This window comes from Mirounga leonina, unplaced genomic scaffold (genome assembly GCF_011800145.1).
Source record: "Mirounga leonina isolate KUSES-001 unplaced genomic scaffold, KU_Mleo_1.0 Mir_199, whole genome shotgun sequence".
In the NCBI taxonomy this organism is placed as follows: Eukaryota; Metazoa; Chordata; class Mammalia; order Carnivora; family Phocidae; genus Mirounga; species Mirounga leonina.
In genome coordinates, this window is record NW_023270498.1 from 6,762,705 (window position 1) to 6,782,890 (window position 20,186).

Below are 20,186 nucleotides of genomic sequence, written 5' to 3' on the forward strand. Positions count from 1 at the left end.
AAATACTCCTAGAAAACTAGGAGCATTATTAATGTGATATGAGTATCCCAAGGTATAACAAACATATTATTTAATAATAAAACTTTAAGAGAATTTATTTATTTATTTATTTATTTATTTATTTATTTAAGACTTTATTTATTTATTTCAGAGAGAGAGAATGAGAGAGAGCACATGAGAGGGGGGAAGGGCAGAGGGAGAAGTAGACCCCCCGCTGAGCAGGGAGCCTGATGCGGGACTCGATCCCGGGACTCCAGGATCATGACCTGAGCCGAAGGCAGTTGCTTAACCAACTGAGCCACCCAGGCACCCTAAGAGAATTTATTTTTTTGTTAGAAACTATTTTCATTGCAGTCGTTAAGTGCTTTCCTAGAAGTAAAAGAAAACAAGTACTACAAGAAAATAGAAACATGTGGAATATAGATTGAATAGAAATAAAAACAATTTTCCTTCTTTGGAGGTGGTTTTTGTATCTGGAAAACAGACTCCACAGGCTAATGATTAGAACTCAGGTGGTTATAAACGTTGCTGAATGCAAGGTCCTAATACGAAAGTCAATAGTATAGACAGTCCATGACTTAAGTTCATTCAGCTTACATTTTTTTGTCTTTATGATGGTGTAAAAGCAATACTCATTCAGTAGAAAACAATACTTCAAATTTTGAATTTGAATCTTTTCCCAGGCTGTCCATATGCAGTCTAATCCTCTCCAATGATGCTGCGTAACAGGAGTGAACCACAACGCCCAGTCAGCCACCTGATCGTGATGGTCAACAACGGACACGCTGACAACCCTCCTGTTTTCCACATGCAGTACAGTATTCAATGATTTACATGAGATATTGAATATGAATTCAATAATGAATTAATGATTTTAATTCATTCAAAACATATGGTAAGAGTTGGTTGAAAATCATTATCTTAACTGAAAAAAAAAACCAAACTCATGTTCTTTGGAGTAATAATTTAGAACCAAGTAGGTTTATGGAAATTATAATTGTAGGTTATGGCTATAATTTCATATTTTTTTATTTTGGATTAGGAATCAGACACTTTCACTATATATCTTCCAAAATTTATAAAAATCTCTCTCTCTAATACCTTAAAAATAAATTCAATATAAACATATTGCTGTCTCTGTTGAGACAGTAAATAAGTCACCATGCAAACATGATTTAAATAATTGATCTGAAGATCAGACCACGTGAGGTGGTGGGCACAATAATGAGTTTGAAAGAAAAAATGGTCACATGGATTTGAATGCTAAATGACATTCCTTTTCCATGTAAATTTGATTTGGTCAACAAAGCTTGACCAATCAGCTTCCCAGGAAATGACGTTGTCCTGAGATTGTTGAATGAGTAGTTTCAGCCAAGAATACCATATTCAGTATTTTGACATTCAGGATAACTTGTGGTAAATTAAATGAATATAACCAATGCCTAAACATTCAACCAGTTACTTAATTTGTATGTCTTATATGCTTTATAACCATAAACCCATAAAATTTGGCATGTATTTGTTTCATTGTTTGTTTTTGCTATCATTACCCTGAAGATGACAACATACCATATGCCATGGATTACTGAACCTTTACATTTTAGACATCATTTAATTCATTTAATCTACTAGATTGTACTATTTTTTTCAGTGGTATGACTGTTGACATAAGAGTTAAGTGTGATCAAGGCATAGACCATGCTGGCTCCTCAGTGGGACTGTTATGTTTCATTCATTTTATTTCATTTATTTTACATCAAATGAATCATTCGTGAGAATGCCTATTAGTAGTCAAGTCAACAAGAAACATGCATGGTTTCTGACGCTTAATCATTCTTGACTTACATTATTTTTAATACATTTTAGAATGACTTTTCAACTTCAGGTGAGCCCAAGACTGTCAGAAATGATCCTAATAAAAGAAGATCTGGCTGCCAAAGAGCATGCACCACAATGCCAATACCTGTGGTGCTCATCTTTCTTAAAAGCTACAAAAATACGTTTCCTACTGTGACATCCAATATTCCAAAGAGCCTTCTCTAGAAATCACCCCTTCATTATGTCTTTGTAATTACTGTTTTCTGTCTGATGAATCTTATGCAAGCTGTGAGACTTTGAATTATGGATCTGGGAGAGTTACGAGAACAAAACTAGCTGCAGTTCCTGCAGCTAACCATGCCAATCCTGCCTTCCCAGGCAGACCCTGTCGCTGCTAACCACTCCGTCATCTGTGCTCATTTTTGGTGAGTTGATCAAAATTTTAACTACAGGACCTTGGGGTGGATTTCTCGTTTCACAAGTGCTGGGCATCCACAGCAGCTAAGATATGGTATATAGCAGCACTCTAGAGACATAATTTTTGCCCTTAAAACTTTCATTTTCAGGAAGAAATATTTCAGCATAAAATGCCACCCCTATTTTCATTTTATGGCCGGACAGTTCCGATTATAGAATTATATCTGAACAGGACATTAGAAGGCACACATTTTGTTCTGTATATATTTATTTATTTATTTATTTATTTATTTATTTATTTATTTATCTATCTATCTATTTATTTATTTATTTTTTAAAGATTTTATTTATTTATTTGACAGAGAGAGACATAGCGAGAGAGGAAACACAAGCAGGGGGAGTAGGAGAGGGAGAAGCAGGCTTCCCCACGGTGCAGGGAGCCCGATGTGGGGCTCGATCCCAGGACCCTAGGATCATGACCTGAGCCGAAGGCAGATGCTTAACGACTGAGCTACCCAGGCGCCCCCTTGTTCTGTATATATTTAACAAACCATTGGATACATAATAGGAGATCATTCTAAAAAGAATGCAATGCCATGGGATTATGTTCTGAACATTTCTGGAAGTGTAAATCTTAAAAGGAATTACTTTTTTTAGAAACCAAATACATGAATGGAAGGTAAAGGCTGAACCTTTACAAATGTAGAATATAATCTTTTAATGAGCATTTATTAAGTACCAATACATATAACACCTACTATGCTCAGTGCTGGCTTTATTGTCTGGTAATATGGACTTAAAGCATGAACCATCTTACATCCTGAGATTCAGTCATATATATGTAAGGGGGCAGACGTAACTTTCTTCATCAAAGGTTAGACTAGTATATAAATGAATGTAATTTCCTAATAGAGGAAAAACCTTGGGCAAGTGAACATGGAGCGAGATGGAAGGAAGAAGTTGTACCATCAGGCATGTCAATTAAGTCAATGCTGACCAACAAGGGGGATGTCAGAGTCCACAGCAGGCCATGTTTCCCAGCCCCAAACCAGCCAACCCAGTCACTTTGGACCATAGCTGACAACTGGATTCACTGGGAGGACTTTTAAAACTTACATTAGCTATCCACAGACCTTCTCCAGACTATTTTAAACAAAATAGCACGACAAGGAGTTTTGCAAGTCATTCTAATATGCAACTGGAGTTGAGAACTTTGTATCTAGACCCAAGCATGCCAAATTTCAAAATACACATGTTCAAATGCTGAGGTAATTGATTTGGATAGTGCCTGAGGCCCTACCTTCAAACAAACACTCAGGGTATGACTGAGATTGCCAGTCTTTGCAATCTATTAGAAATGCAAAATTATAGGCCTCACCTCAGATCTACTGAATCAAAACCTACATTTTAACATCTCCAGATGACTTTAATGACCATTACATTTTCAGAAATGCTCCTAAAAAATACACATTTTTCCCAAGTGAGGAAAATGATACTCTGCATAATTTAGATATCAGATGATAGTCTCCTTTGCCTTCAATGTCTAACTTAAACTGGTATAACTGCAATAAACGCTAGATCCTAAAACCATATACACTCACAATTAAGCCTATAGCTGCAATTTCAAAGTGTGGTCCCAGGGCAGGTCCCATTGCATCAACTGGGAAGATTTCTAACAAATGTAAATTGTTGGAACCTGTGCAGAACTACTGGGGGCGAGATCAACAATCTCTGTTTAGCCTGTCCTGGTGATTCTGATGCTGCACACTCATGTTTGAGAACCACAAGCCATAAAATCATTATAATACTGTAACTAATCAGAATGTAGACGTTAAAAATATTTTCTAAAAGACACATGAACTCAACTAATGGTATACCACTTCACACAAACCACAATGGCTAGAATGGAAAAGTGAGATCCTAATCAGTGCTGGAGAGACAGGGAGGCATTGGGACCCTCACATGCTGCTGATAGGGCTACAAAGTATGCAACCATTTCGAAAAAGTATGTGGCAGTTTCTCAAATGATTAAATATACAATTATCAAATGACTGAGAAAAGTCGATTCCTAGATATACACCAAGGATAAATGAAATCATTTCCCTATACAGAATTTTATATATAAATGTTCAGAGCACATTATTCTTAATAGAATAAAGGTGGAAACAACCTAGAAGTCCACCAACTAGCAAAAAGATAAACAAAATGTGGTCTATCCGCACAATGGAATAGTGTTGGGTCGTAAGAAAGAATAAAGTGCTGATACATGCTACAGCACAGATAACCTTGAAAATATTATGCTAAGGGAAAGAAGTTAGTCACAAAAGACCACATGTTATATCATTCCATTTATCCGAAATCCCACAATATGGGACTCTATATACAGAGAAAGTAGATTTGTGGTTGCTTAGAGCTGAGAAGTGGGAGGGTAAGAGGTGATAGGTAAAGGGTAAGGGTTTGCTTTGAGGTAATGAAAATATTAAAATTTGGGGCGCCTGGGTGGCTCAGTCAGTTGGGTGGCCAACTCCTGATTTTGGCTCAGGTCATGATCTCAGGGTTTTGAGATTGAACCCTGTGTCGGGCTTCTTGCTCAGTGGGAGTTTTCATGAGAATTCTCCCTCTCCCTCTTCCTCTGCCCTCCTGCCTCTAAAATGAATGAATAAATCTTTAAAAAAATAAAATTTATATTTAATTAAAATTTAAATTAAAAATTAAATTCCCATATCTGTGAAATATTAAAACTCCCATATTTATGAATGTACTAAGAGCCAATGAATTGTGCATGAGTGAATTGGCTGGTATATAAGTTATATCTCAAATAAAGTTATTTAAAAAAACAAGATTACTTGATAGTGTGCAAGTAAACAATAAAACCAAAGAAATGAAATCTGTGATCCAAATTTGGCCCCAAGGTACCGAGTGTAACAAAGTGGTCAGCTCTACCAGCATGAGATAAATGTAAAGATCGCCAAGCTCAGGTTAACAGCACAGCAACAAAAACTGCCATATTTGTAGCAGCACTCAGGGAAAAAAAATAAATGAATAAAAAGAAATGGAGAACTATGAAACCAGATTTCTTTGAGAAAAAAAAGTGGGACGAAGTATGTATATATATATGCAATGTTTTCAATAAGAATTCTAGAATGGTTTAGAGCTTCAAGCTATCTGAATGTATAATTTAATTAAAGGTAAATATAAAATGATTCAGTTGCTAAAAAAATTGAGCATTTCTAAAAAATACCTGGTCAGTACTCTTCTGAAGTGTCAAGGTCATGGAAAACGAGGAAAGATGGATAAACTCTCATAGATTAGAACAGACTGAAAAGGATTAGCTCCTGAAAAAGAAAAGGAACAATTGGTAAAATTCAAATGGAGAATGGGGTTTCACAGCATCGAACTGAAGTTAATTTCACAGTTTTGAGAAACTTACCATAGTGACGTAACTTCGTAACATTAAGGGAAGATGAGGGAACTACTGAGGGCAGAGTTTCTCAGTCCCTGCAGGGCCAGCATCTGTGGCCAGATCATTCTCTGCTGTGGGGCCTGTCTTATGCACCAGAGGCTGTTTAGCAACATCCCTGGCCTTTACTCCATATCCCCAACCTACGTTCTCGAATGTCCCTGGGACAAGGGTTATACAGCAGCAAAGCTGCCTCTAATTGGGAACCACTGATTTACCTTAATTCCTAACGTCAACTAACCAAAAGAAATCTGTTATCTCCTTGTGGGTGAGAAGGAAAGGAAGCAGACATAGTCAATGTCTATGCAAATAACTTTTAACTAATCAAGAAACATGTTGATTTGCTGGTGAAGATGCATTTAGAGGTGATTCACTTCCGGCGGGCTGTACCTCACCAGCAGAGAGACTGTGGTTCTTGGAAGAGTGTTTAACCACAAACCAAAATGACACACACTGGATTGCACTGCAAATAGGATGTGGGAAACTCTGTGCTCAATTGCATTAATGATCCATTCTGATGATAATGATACCATCGTCTTAAGAGGCTTCTTAGATATAAAAGTCATCGCTATCCTTATCAAGAAATGTCTTATTAAGAAGAAAATTATAGCATAGGAAGCTCTTGTTTTCAAAATCATATTCTCTGGGATCATTAATAAATTAGGAATGTGGAAGAAATGAAAATGAATTAGTGATTGGGAAGTGTTACGATCTCATCCTCCAGTACCCCTTGGCTGATGGCACACCTACCTCTCCAACAAGTGACTTCTTTCCGAACTGCAGAAGCATTATGAAGCCTTCAGTGGGCTCCCTTTAATGTCCTCAACATTCACCTGTTTGCCTCTCAGATCCAGAATGCACCTGCTGCTTGCTCTTGGGTTTGGTACTTACTTTGCCAGACTCCACTTTTCTGTACCTTTACTGGCTAGCTCAGCAGGCACTTTGTGCATGTGCTTTTAAGGAAAACATTCTGGAAAACAGTTTGCTTTATACCACCTTCAACAGACCGCCAAACTCCATCACTATATATATATATAAAATATAGTATTAGTAATCTTCAAACATTGTTTTTATAGTCAGATGTTTTTTAACTGTTAGTTGGAAACATGAGCCACTAATGTGTAAACATGGATTACCAGTAAAAATGGAAAAAAAGAGAAATCACATTAACGTTCAAAAAGAATAACATCTATATATGAATGTACGAAGCCTAAATTATAGAACAGTCTTCATAAAACCAACGTTTTCGGGGCTAAAACATAAATCGTGGTCTACTGTCACCATTTCCTTAAGAGGCAAATTGCAGAAAGTAACATTAACAACCACTCTAGAAGAATAAAACATGCATCACATTTACGAAAACAAAAACTTGTTATTTAGTTTTGCTTAAAAGAGCATTCAAGTGAATTATGTTTGGTTTTTACGATAATGAAAGAGAATGGCCGTCTGTCAATACCCAATCTGTAATTTTTATGAACTGCAAGAATTATTATACCTTCTCCCTCTCAGATCAAGTCCCAAAATAGAGACAACTCTGCTGGTGGAGATGTAGACTTGTACAGACACTGGGGAAAATAGTTTGGTAATTTCTCAAAAAGTTAAACAGTTAAGGAGCGCCTGGGCGGCTCAGTAGGTTAAGCCTGGGACTTTTGATTTTGGCTGAGGTCATGATCTCAGGGTCATGAGATCTAGACCCAAGTAGGGCTCCCTGATAAGCATGGAGTCTGCTTGAGGATACTCTCTCCCTCTCCCTGTGCCCCTCCCCACCCCCGCTAGTATGTGCTCTCTCTCAAATAAATAAATCTTAAAAAAAAAAAAAAAAAATTAAGCAGTTAAGGTATGGCCTAGCAATTCTACCCTAGCTATACATCAAAGAGAAATGAAAACATTTGTCCACATAAACTTTTATACATGAATGCTCATAACAACATTATTCATAATATCAGAAGAGTGGAAACAACCCTAATGTCCATTAACTGGCAAAGGATAAACAACATGTGGTCTGTCTGTGCAATGGAATATTGCTGGATCATAAAGAGTGAAAAGCTGTGACCCACTACTGCATGGATGGACGTTGAAAATACAGTATGCTAAGCAAAAGAAGCCAGTCGCAAAAGACTACATATTACATAATCCCGTTTATCTGAAAGCCCACAATAGAGAAATCTGTATCTGGAGAGAAAGTGAATTAGTGGTTGTTTAGGGCTGGGGGAAGGGGAGGTGGATGGGAAGGTGATAGTCATAGCATCCAGGCTTTCTCTTGGAAGCATGGATGTTCTCAAGTTGAGTGTGGTGATGGGTGCACGTATCTGTGAACGTGCTGGAAGCCGTAGAACTGTACTCTTTGGGTGAACTGTATGGTATGTGAATGATATTGCAGTAAAGATGCTGGGGATTGGGGAGTGGAGATGGTGAAGTCCTGGTCCTCTCTCCGCAGCCAAACTCTTGCTATCAGCAGCGGGAAGAACAGAGACTGGAGGCTGTGACCTCCAGATGACCATGCACACTCAGGCTGCAGCTGCACCTGCAGACTTCTCCTGAGTCCCCTCTGCCAGCCTCACGCGCCCAGGGGTTGTGGAGGGTTCCAGAACCCAAGCCCACGCGCTTTCCGTGCACCCAGATGCCAACGGTCATCTGAGTCCTGGGCGCTTCGGCTGCAGCTGCGTCCGGCGACACTGGGAACTTCTGGAAGCCGAATCCCCACCAGAAAGCCCCCTCCCTGACGCCCGCTCCCATGGGCAACTACCTGAGCACATCCAAGCCCGAGCCGCCACCCCTCGCCCAAGGGCGCCGGAACCCGCGGCCCAGGCCTGCCCACGCCGACGACGGTGGGCACCGCATCTGCTCGGGGCCCCTCCCGCAGATGCCGCCCAACTGGGACCCCGCCAAGCCGCGGAGGGTGGTCCCTGAGGCATGGAGGCGCTTTCCCGCCAAGCCACCTGCTGAGACAGTCCTGGGGCCCGATCTCTCCGGCGCCTGGGAGAGTTACATGAAGCGGTGGCTTTGGAGTGCCCGCCACCCAAGACGGATCTGGAGCCCTGTGACGGTCAGGATCGCGCCCCCTGAGCGCAGAGGGAACCCCTGGGTGTCCCAGGCACAGCGGCACGGCGCCTGCTCCGCAGGGCATCCACTAGTGGAGGAGCGCCCAGACCCTTGTGCCAAGGAGACCGTGCTGAGGGCTCTCAGCCAGCGCCAGAAGGGGAACAGGAAGTTTGACGGGCCCCTGTGGTTTGAGATTCCAGAGAGCACAAGCAGGAGGCGGAACCCGGAGCCCAGGCCATCTGCCTTTAAGCCCCTGATCAGAAATGGTGTGGTCCCTTCCTTTGTGCCCAGACCAGGGCCTCTAATCAGAAGCCTTCACTCCTGGAGCTACACTGTCTGCAGGGAGGACGCTGACCTCGAGCCTGACGCCCAGCCTTCGCTGTCTGCTACCCACCCCACGGCAGGGGCGGTGTCAGCCCGGGGCCCAGATCCTCAGCTGCAGAGCTGGGAGAAGATGCAGTACTCCAGGGGCCTCCCACCTTCCTACAGTGCGTAAGAACCACACCAGGAGGGTTTCTTCCCAGCCTGCTGGCCCCTTTGGCTCCTAAGAGTCAGGGCCCTGTTACCTGCCTCCTGAAATTCAAACCTTTCTATTTATTCTCTTCTTGCTGACCCCATACTCTACCTGACACAATACCCCAGACCTGCCTGCCCTTACTCTGGAGAGCCCCACACTGAAGATTGCTGTTAAACCCCTTGCCTCCCCTGCCTGCCCACTCCTTCCTGCCCTTTCCCCTCCTTTACTGGAAGGCATTCTTTCCCCACCTTCCCTATTTGCCCAGCTTGTATAAATATTTGATCTCATTAAAATGATATTAATATTTTATAAAGGCCTTTTTATATAAAAGTAAAAGGAAAATGTTTCCAGACTATCAAGAGCAAGGGCAAAGACCCTGCACTGGTAATAACTTTTATTTATTTGAGGCCCAAAGAGAAGTCCAATAAAGCTAGAGTGGTGAGAGAGAACATAATATGAGGTTAGTGACACAGACAACGATGAAGTAATATAAAGCATTGGGGCCATGGAAGAGTTTGAGTTTTATTCTAAGAACCATAGGTTTTAAGCAGAGGTAAGACTAATCAGGTTGATGTGTTTTAAACTATGTGAAGAGTTTATCATCCAAAATCAGCAACTGAAACAGAAACAGTAGGAGCCCAATGCTGTGGGCAGATTGGTCTGAAAGAGAAGTGATGTAGGTTAAAGGTGCACATGAATTAGGGGTGTGTCTTGAAGGTAAATGTTTTGGGGCTTCCTAATGCAATAGATGATAGCATTAGGAGAGTAGAAGAATCCAGGAGTCTTAGCTTATTGGTTCCAAAAATTGCATGGTGACAGTGCCATTTATCGAGATGGGAAACGTCAATAGGGAACATAATTGGAGATATCAAAGGTTCTAAGTCAGTCATGTCTCCTCAATGCATTCATTTGTTATCCCAGTGAAATTGTCACCTGTGCAGTTGAAAACATGAGCCTGGAACTCAGTGGAGAGTTTGAAATCAGAGAAATAAATGTAGAAGTCATGAACACATAAGCCCACTGATACACATGATGCTTAAAGCCAGTGCTATGTGGATTCACCAAGCAGAAAACCCAGAGAAGAAGGCTAAGGATGAACCCTCTCATGCTCTGATGTTTAAAGGGCAAAAGAAAGGAAAGGGAAAGAGGAGAAAGCTGGGAAAGCACAGCCACAGAGGACAGAGGTGGGACATAAGTCAGAAGCAGGAGAGACATTGAGGGGAGAGCTTTAGAAGGTGGAATTTATCACCCACGTTGGCTGCCACCGAAAAGTTGAGATATTCCATCACTGACTTTGAAAAGAGGAATCCTTTTAGAGTGTTGGAGGTAAAGCCTGAATTAATTTGGAAGACATTAGAAGGAGTGGATGTGGAGGCAGGGTCTGGAGAAGCCATGTGGTAGATATTCTGTCATAGAGTAAAGCAGGTGGGAGGCAGTTTTACTTTGTTCTGAAATTTTGTTTTAGGAAAGGGTAAGGAATATGTTCAGCTGTAAAGGGATCTTTGGGAGGATCAGGAGGGATGGACTGCTAAGTGCTTGTGGAAGGTGGGGTGGCTCTCAGACACTTGATCCTCGATCGTGGCAGGGGCTGGGGGCAGTGGCTGTGGTGTGGAATGGGCTGGGGGGGGGGGCCTGGTACCCGGGGGGAACATCAATTCTCTGTCTTCAACTCTACCAGGGAAGTACAAAGCAAGTCTGTGTGAGAGAGGGCAGGAGGGAAATATTTTAGGTTTGACAAAACTGCTGAACATGCGAAACAGAATTCTCCCAGAGGGAAAAGGGAAAGACTTGGAGAATGTAGTAGAATTATGAGAAAAATATCAGGGTATCAGGGTTTCAGGGTTGGGTTCTTCAAACGAAATGGGAAACCAGGAAAAATGATTTATTAATCTTTAGATTTCATTTTACCTGAACAAATATACAAATAAGGATTGAGTCCACAATTGGTTTTAACCATTACATTTTAACCAATATTCTATTAACTAATATAGTTCAAAAGAATTTAATCAAGAGGGAGGAAGCAAAGGAGTTAAGGTGTGTATGAGACAGGGTTCTTCTGAGAATCAGAACCAGTGTGCGAGGGTGTATGTGTGTGTGTGCATTTGGATTCACCTGTGGAGACAGAGAGAGAGAGAGAGAGAGGCAAGTTGATTGATTCTAAAGAGTTGGCTCGGGGCTCCTGGGTGGCACAGTAGCTTAAGCATCTGACTCTCGGTTTCCGCTCAGGTCATGATCTCAGGATCATGAGATTTGAACCCCCCATAGGGCTCCACACTCAGCTCGGAGTCTGTTTGAGATTCTCTCTCCCTCTCACTCTGCCCCTTCCACTCGTGCTCTCTCTGTCTCTGTCTCTAAAATAAATAAATAAATCTTAAAAAAATAAATAAATAAGAATTGGCTCATGTGATTATGGGGCCTGAGAAGTTCCAAGATCTACAGTTGGCAAGCTGCAGACTCAGGAGACCTGAGTGTTAAGTTCCAGTCCAAGTCTGAAGTCAGAAGATGAATGTCCCAGGGCGGGGAGACACGGACAGACAGACAGAGAAATCTTTCTTACTCAAACTTTGTTCTATTCCAGTGTTCCAAGGACTGATTGAGGCCCCTTCACATTGGGGAAGGCCATCTGCTTTACGCAGTCTATCACTTCAAATATTACGTGCATCCAGAAACATCCTCATAGACACACACAGAAAGATAGTTTAACCCGATATCTGGGGACCCTATCACCCAGTCAAGTTGGCACATACAATTAGCCATGACAGGGTGTTTTTAAAGGAGTAATTGTAATTTGGATTATAGAATCAAACTGGTTAAGAGAGAATTTGATGAGGGAGGAACCTAGGTAATGAGAACTACAGGGAAAACGATCAGAGTCCTAATGACAGGCGTCAGGGGTGTGAGAATTAGGTGAGGGAACAGAAATCTGTCAGTGTCCTAGAGGAGGTCAAGAAACATGGTGGGTGGAGGTTAAAGGTGCTATGAATAGTGACCAGAACAGGGCGAAGGGGGAAGATCATGAGGAAGGAATTCAAATTTTCATGACTGCAAGGAAGGTTGCACGTGGTTTCTAACATTATGAGTTTCAAAGTAATGGGGATCTTTGAAAGAGCAAAGAGAAATCACAGTGTGGGAAGAGCACCTGTTCTCTGGTGCACCCCATGAGCGTTTTGAAACGTGGGAGGAAGAGCAGCTTTGCTTCCAGCTAAGGGGCAGTGCGTGCATGATGAATGTGGGTCGGAGGTTGAAGAGAGCTCAGCTGTGTGGGGATTTTCTAATGTCTCATCATGAGTTTCCAAGGGCTTGCAAGGCTTGGGCACACAGGATGAGAATGAGCTGGGAACTTGTGAGCTTGGGAAGAGATTCCTGATGGGGTTATTCACAGTAGTGCCTCAGAGCAATGTGGTCTATCGGTCAAAGTAGAGTACAGAATATTCGTCTGGCATATATAAACAGAATTTACCAGGAGCACAGGACTCTCTTCCTGTGAACCAGCCTTACAGGCACCTACAGAGACTGCATGGCCAGCCGAAGCAAAGTGAGGCCTCTGCCCTCGCATCATGGGAGGCCCAGCAGCATGGGACATGGAGAGACAAATGAGTCCCTGGGGCAGAGCAGAGTTTGCTAAAGCAGATGTGTAAACATTTAATATATGATAATGCTAACATTTAAAATCTGTGTGAAAATAATGAACTATTAGAAACAGTGAATTGCAATTATCAGCTTTCCAATTGGGAAATAGAACACAGCTCTCTCTCTTATGCAAAACACAAATGTAAACATCAAAACTACAAAATAGTTAGGGCGCCTGGGTGGCTCAGTTGGTTAAGCAACTCTCTTTGGCTCAGGTCATGATCCTGGAGTCCCTGGATCGAGTCCTGCATCGGGCTCCCTGCTCGGCAGGGAGTCTGCTTCGCCCTCTGACCCTCCCCCATCTCATGCTCTCTTATCTCATTCTCTCTCTCAAATAAATAAATAAAATCTTTAAAAAAAGAAAACTACAAAATAGTTGAAAATTCGAAGGAAATATTTTTTTCCCAAGAGTAAATGAATTAAAGTTTAATTACACCCATAATAAATTTTGAAAAATTAAGCTCTACACAAATGTTAAAAGCCCTCCACCAATCTCCTCCTTTGGCATTCTTAAGGAGGCAAAAAACCCAAAACCATAAAAGAAAAGTTTGTAATAGCTAATATTTTAAAAACCTCTGTAATAGAAAAATATTTCAAAAGCAAGTGACAGGGTTGGATGCTACATTGGTAACCCACATAACAGATCACAAATTGCTATTCCACAAATACAAGGAAGCACTAAATATCAAAGGAAAAAAAAGAAAGACAGAAAGGTAGGGAGGGAGGGAGGGAGGAAAGAAAGAAAGAAAGAAACAAAGAAAGAAAGAAAAAGAAAAAGAAAGAAAGAAAATAAAGAAAGAAAGAAAGAAAGAAAGAAAGAAAGAAAGAAAGAAAGAAAAGAAAGAAAAGAAAGAAAGAAAAGAAACAAGAAAAGAATTAATAAAAATGTAACTAGACAGCTCATATAAGAAAGAAATCAAATTGTTAATAAATATATATAATATTCAATGTGCCCTAATTATTCAGAGAAATTTATATATCTATATCTGTATCAATACATATACCTATACATGCATGGTATTTATACCCATCATTGCCAAAAAAAAGGTATCCAGCCTTGGCAAGACTGTAGGAGAAATAATCTCATGTTAATTTAGTAAATTAATGAGACTGATAGTGTGTAAATTCTCATTGTGTGTAGCTTAGTAATTATTCTTTTATTTTGGCATTGCATTTAATTTTAATAAATGATGAAATATGCTGTAAAGATATGAGCCATGAAATAGGTAATAGCATAGCTTTGAGACCTAGTCACAAAAACAAATAAGCAAAGGGGCCACCTGAGTGGTTCAGTTGGTTAAGCGTCTGCCTTTGGCTCAGGTCATGATCTCAGGGTCCTGGAATCGAGCCCCACATCGGGCTCCCTGCTCAGCGGGGAGCCTGCTTCTCCTCTCCCTCTGCCTGCCGCTCCCCCTGCTTGTGCTCTCTCTCTTTCTCTCAATCTCTGTCAAATAAATAAAATCTTAAAAGAAAAAAAGAGAAAAGAAGAAAAACAGTAAGAATAGGCACTTTTATAACTTAGGCACAAAAATGTATAACATAGAACATAAATGGTCAAAGCCAATAGGAAGGTTGCAATTTGAAAGAACGTGATTTAATAACCTACACGTGAACCCCAAGGACTTATTTTCTCCCCACTATTAATTCCCAGGTCCTCTGGTTTTTCCCAAGTCCACGTGTTACCTTACGATGGTCCAGGCAAAGAAAAAGGCCAATGAAATGAACAGAAGGAAACGCTGAAGCCAGGAGACTTGTCTTGAGCGAAACACCTAATTCTTTTATTCCCAAACTCCACTCCCCCAGTCCCTGTCTGCTATGCTGTCAAAGATTAAGCGGCTTCCTTTCAAATGAGAAGAAGTACAGTATTATTTTACTGTAGACTATCTAAAATTTCATAAAGTATTACTCAAAACAATGCAGCTTGGAAGGTGTGTGTGTATGTATACATACACATTATATATAATATACACACATGTAAGTATGTGTACATATGCATATATGTGTGTATATATGTGTCTGTGTGTATATGCTCGTGTGTGTGCATATATACATGTAAATTTGCATATAAACATAAACATACACAATTCTGCTATCGCTCTAAATGTTTTGGTCAGTCAGACTGAAAAGTACTTAGAGGAATCACAAAAGTAACACTGTTTAAACTTCTTTTCCTTTTAAAGATTTTACTTATTTATTTGGAAGAGTGAGCAAGAGAGAGAGAGAGCACAGGAGGAGGGGCAGAAGGAGAGGGAGAAGGAGACTCCCCTGCAGAGCAGGGAGCCTGATGCAGGGCTCAATCCCAGGGCTCTGGGATCATGACCTGAGCAGAAAGCAGACGATTGATTAACCGACTGAGCCAACCAGGCACCCCTATAGTTTAAACTTCTAATGTATATGCCTATATATTTGCCAATTTTTTAATGAGAACTCCAGGTTTTTCTTTGCACGAGAATCTGCTGATAGGAGTTCTGCATCAACCATACCTACATTACAACATTGTTATTTTCAGGGCACCTGGGTGGCTCAGTTGTTAAGCATCTGCCTTCGGCTCGGGTCCTGATCCCAGGGTCCTGGGATCGAGCCCTGCATCGGGCTCCCCGCTCCGTGGGAAGCCTTGTTATTTTCTATTCTGGTTTCTTTAAGGTGAAGCCAGAATTTAGGTATTTGCAAACAATATGAGGACAATATGAGTGCACATTACTTGTAGATTTCCCCCAGTGTTTTACAGATAACTTGCTCATACCTAATTTAGAAGAATTGTTTTGGACAACTCAAGTCTTTCCAAAGTATTAGATTTAAAGAAACAACAGCTCTCTTTCTGCACTTATACTTCATTCTTTTATGAAATGATTAGATGAATTATATAAGTGTAAAATTTGTTATAGACTGATTTGGTAACACATTCAAATGAATTTATGGTAAAAATGTAATTAAATTGACAGAAGTATAAGTGTACCGGAGAAATAGAGAGAGAGCATACAGCAAAGGAGAATTGAGTGCTAGCTGCATACCTATATTCTTATACATACGTGTATAAATAAACTCTGATATTTATATATATATATACATCTGTGCATACAGATAGATATCATGCTTTTGAAATACATGTATACACAAATACAGTGCATTCCTAATACAGGTATGTACATGCCTAATTTATAGCAATATGTATTATAAACATACACATACACATTCTAGATATAAATATAGACTGGAAGTCCATTAGCATGTTAGATTAATAACAAATTTCAGCTCGTCAAGGGGCAAAATGGATAGTCCAAGACACAGAATTAAATTAGCTCATTAGGGCGCCTGGGTCCTCAGTTGGTTAAGCGACTGCCTTCGGCTCAGGTCATGATTCTGGAGTCCCGGGATCGAGTCCCACATCAGGCTCCCTGCTCGGTGAGGAGCCTGCTTCTCCCTCTGACCCTCCCCCCTCTCATGTGCTCTCTGTCTCTCTCATTCTCTCTGTCTCAAATAAATAAATAAAATCTTTAAAAAAAAATTAAAAAAAATAAATTAGCTCATTAAAGAAGAGTATTTATAGACAGATTAGGTATGCTACCATCAGGAAAAAAAATTAAAATAAAAAAAAGTCAGTATAGCCAAAATAAGGCTCCTGTGATTATTTATAGTTCTGGACAAAGAATGAATAACAATATTTCATAAAGAAAATTTAACATCTAAGTATAAAAATTTATTTTGAATTTTCTTTGGATTTCACATGTTTGCTAAGACCAAATATTCCTCAAATATTTAATGTTTTAGAGATAATTATTTGGAAATCAACAAACAGCAAAAGAATTCTCATCTTAATTTTTGATTATGGTATTAATTCAGAATTGGCTTAATTGTCATTTTTTTTTTTTTTTTAGTTTTCCTAACTCAAATGATAAGATGATGGCATCTTGCATATTTTTATTAGCATACTCAATCATTCCACTGGTGACCTAGAGCAAACCTCAACATTACTTATGTCCTAAATGGGTACATTTCTGTGGTGGTATTTTTTTTTTTTTCCCAGAAAGGTGCCCATCTTTCTTTTTTTCTCTTTTTCTTTCTTTTTGGCAGAATTTTTAAATCCCAGCTTTATCATTCTCTAGAAAAACAAAAGTTCTAAAAAAAATTAGCATTATTATATTTTAGAAAAATGTAAAAATAGTTCATATCAAGAATGACTTCTTTCACATGTACCTAAAATATGATGTTCTTAATGAAATATATGACATTTTTATAAGAGATTGTGAAATTATTATATTGAATAGCAAAAGTAATAAAAATCACTTAAGCAATTGTAACTCTCAACATTGCCTGATTTTGGAAAATAATAATTATGATAATAGCTCACATCACAGGCTTACCATCTTATGCTATACTCAATTAAATATTTTTTTATTAAACTTTCAAAAGAGGGATATTTAAAGTAATACAATAAAATGCTTGGAACATATTATTTTTGAAGGTGCAATTTAATTTAACTCAATAAACTTTTTATAGAATATTGCCTTGCAGGGCACCTGGGTGGCTCAGTCGTTAAGCATCTGCCTTCAGCTCAGGTCATGATTCCAGGGTTTTGGGATCAAGCTCCACATCGGGCTCCCTGCTTGGCAGGAAGCCTGCTTCTCTCTCTCCCACTCCACCTGCTTGTGTTCCCTCTCTTGCACTCTCTCTCTGTGTCAAATAAATAAGTAAAATATTAAAAAAAAATCTTAGAAAAAAAAGAATATTGCCTTGCTTTCCTTGAGTTTCTGTCTTTCTTTATCCATTTATTCTCAGCCACAGTTCTGCACTACCATTAATTGATAAATACGAGTAAATGTGGACAGAGGTCCAGCCTAACATCATCAGTCCCAGAGAGTTCAACATTAAAGTTCATTTCCTTTTGCATTTTGTCATCTCAAAATTCACACAGGATCAACGTTAAGTGTCCTTGAAATAGAGACACGTATCAAATGATCAACTTATAAAATGTACAGAAAAGGAATAAGGAAAGAACCTTATGCAGGGAAAAGCAGAAAGCTGCCCTTTTAAGGTGGTGCATTTGTCCGCCAGAATGCAGCTTAATTCCTCCACAGAGGGACATTGATATAGGCAGATCTTACCCAAGAAATAGCTTCAAATGATCTGCTTTCAAATTCTACTTCTTATCGCAGATCTGATAACTTCTTGTTGAGGTTTTGGGTCCATATTCTCACAAATGTTCTCCTGGTAGGGAGTGAGTGTCCTCATTTTGGTGATGGATCTCTTGTTACTCTACTTTGCAGGTGAACTCCAGTGCTCATTCACACTGTCTTCTCACCACTAGGAGGGCTTCCACTCTGTCTTTATTAGTCCAGTGCTGTTTGTCCAGTGTCCAGCCCTGTAATTTGGCTGTGATGGCAGTCCATAACTTTGAAGCAAAACTGGTAGCCCACATTTTTAACTTTTTATTTTGAAATAATTTGAGATTTAGAGAAGAATTCCTACTTACCCTTCACTCAGCACCCCCTAATGTTAATATCTTTCGGAACCATGGGGTGTTTATCAAAATCGAGAAAGTAATGTTGGTATAATATCTTCAACTTAGCTACTGACTTTGTTTGGATTTCGTCAGTGTTTCCATCAGTCTTTTCTCTTTCAGGATCCAATCCAATGTACCTTGTCGCATTAAATCATAATCTCTTCTGAGATGTCTCTAACCTGGAATAGTCTCAGTATTTTCATATTTCTCATGCCTTTGGAAGTTTTGAAAAATGTCTCTTTATGTAAAACAATATTTCCAAAAGCTACAGTGAGTGAAAAATATCTTAGAGAAGGAAGATATTACAAAAAGACTTTCATGGTTGGCAATTTTTAAAGTGTAGTTTCAAAAATTATAATCACATTTGTGTGTTTTTGTCATGCATATTAAATGCATCTTTCATTTTGCTTCAGTGTGAATGCAAACCCTCAGGATAAGGGGTGCTACTAAATGTGAGGGACATTAGGAAGAGTAAGAGAGCAAACAATGCATTACCATTGATGGGGGCAGTGGGGACACAAAAGCCAGCCTGGGACAGGACCGTATTAAGTCCAGCAGAGAACTAAAATTTAGGTTGTAAAGGGAGTTTAAGTATCTGGGCAATTGTATCATCCTGCTTGCAGTCAATACCACATTTGTTTAGTGTTCCTAAACTATTTATTGTGTGAGTCCATATTGATCCAAGTATTTTACTAAGCACTTGGGACATGATGGTAACTATGGCACCAAGGAAATGAAAGATCTGTGGGAAGATAGCTAGAAGAAAGAGAATTCAATGCAGTTTGACAAATTTTATTATAAAGGCAAGCACAAATTTCTATGTCAATGTATAAAAGACATGAGGAAATTTTAGCTGTAGATAATTTAGGGGAAAAAAAAATCCTGAAACTTTTAGGATAAGTAGACATTAACTGGGAAAAAATGATGTGGAAAGGAAAAGAGTGTGAAAACAGAAAAAAAAACTAAATTTGGACCTTGTAAAGTTTAAATAGCTAATGGGGTGAGGGTGAGCAGTGTTGGTGTTACAAACAAGTCTGAGTTGAGGGCGCCTGCGTGGCTCAGTTGGTTAAGCGACTGCCTTTGGCTCAGGTCATGATCCTGGAGTCCCTGGATTGAGTCCCGCATCAGGCTCCCTGCTCGGCAGGGAGTCTGCTTCTCCCTCTGACCCTCCCCCCTCTCATGTGCTCTCTCTCATTCTCTCTCTCTCAAAATAAATAAATAAAATCTTCAAAAAAAAAAAAAGTCTGAGTTGAAATAGTTTAATTAATACACAAGAGTTTGTTGGGGAGAGTCTCAATTGACCTTGCTTATGCCTGGCGGATTTGTGTCCCCTTTCAATCAAAAGTGTCTTGGTTTGAATGATAAATTATATGCACACTCTTAGAAAGCATAAGCTTTGTGCTCTGTACATACTACAGGGGATATGGATCTGATTCTGCCTGGATGGGCTCGCTCAACCACAAGTAGGAAGATAAATAGGAATCCTGATACTTTGATTTTGGGTGGGTGAGCTTGACGTTCTTATGAGGCATTCATGAAGAGATCCTCTTCTCTTCTATAATACTATATATCCAAATGCAGAATGTTATGTGAGTTGTGTTGTGTGTGCATGTGTGTATAATGAGGAAAAAAGAGATCAAGAGAAAAATCAAAGGTATAGATGCATCCCAGAGACCATTCATTGATATATCATGATTAAGCAGTGAGATTTGAACTTTGTTAATTATGTCTCCTTTCACCAATCCATAAAACAGACCTAATATTATTCAATTCATAGTGTTCTAAAGATGAAATGCAATAGT

The 20,186-nt window shown here is 39.7% G+C and overlaps 1 protein-coding gene and 1 long non-coding RNA gene across 2 annotated transcripts in view; one reads left to right on the top strand and one right to left on the bottom strand.

Annotated features, from left to right (window-relative positions):
• Positions 1-6,405, bottom strand: part of LOC118024533 — a 79,287-nt gene extending 72,882 nt beyond the window's left edge. Inside the window, exons 1-2 of the long non-coding RNA XR_004683131.1 lie at positions 5,666-6,405; positions 5,477-5,570 (exon numbers count right to left, since the gene is read on the bottom strand). This is a non-coding gene — a long non-coding RNA (uncharacterized LOC118024533). The remainder of the gene's footprint in view (positions 1-5,476; positions 5,571-5,665) is intronic.
• A 1,597-nt stretch (positions 6,406-8,002) lies between these two features.
• On the top strand, positions 8,003-9,451 carry POM121L12 (POM121 transmembrane nucleoporin like 12). The gene has a single exon (XM_035026554.1). It carries the CDS (start codon positions 8,430-8,432, stop codon positions 9,231-9,233), a length of 804 nt encoding a protein of 267 aa, XP_034882445.1. The 5' UTR covers positions 8,003-8,429; the 3' UTR covers positions 9,234-9,451.
• Positions 9,452-20,186: the final 10,735 nt, after the last annotated feature.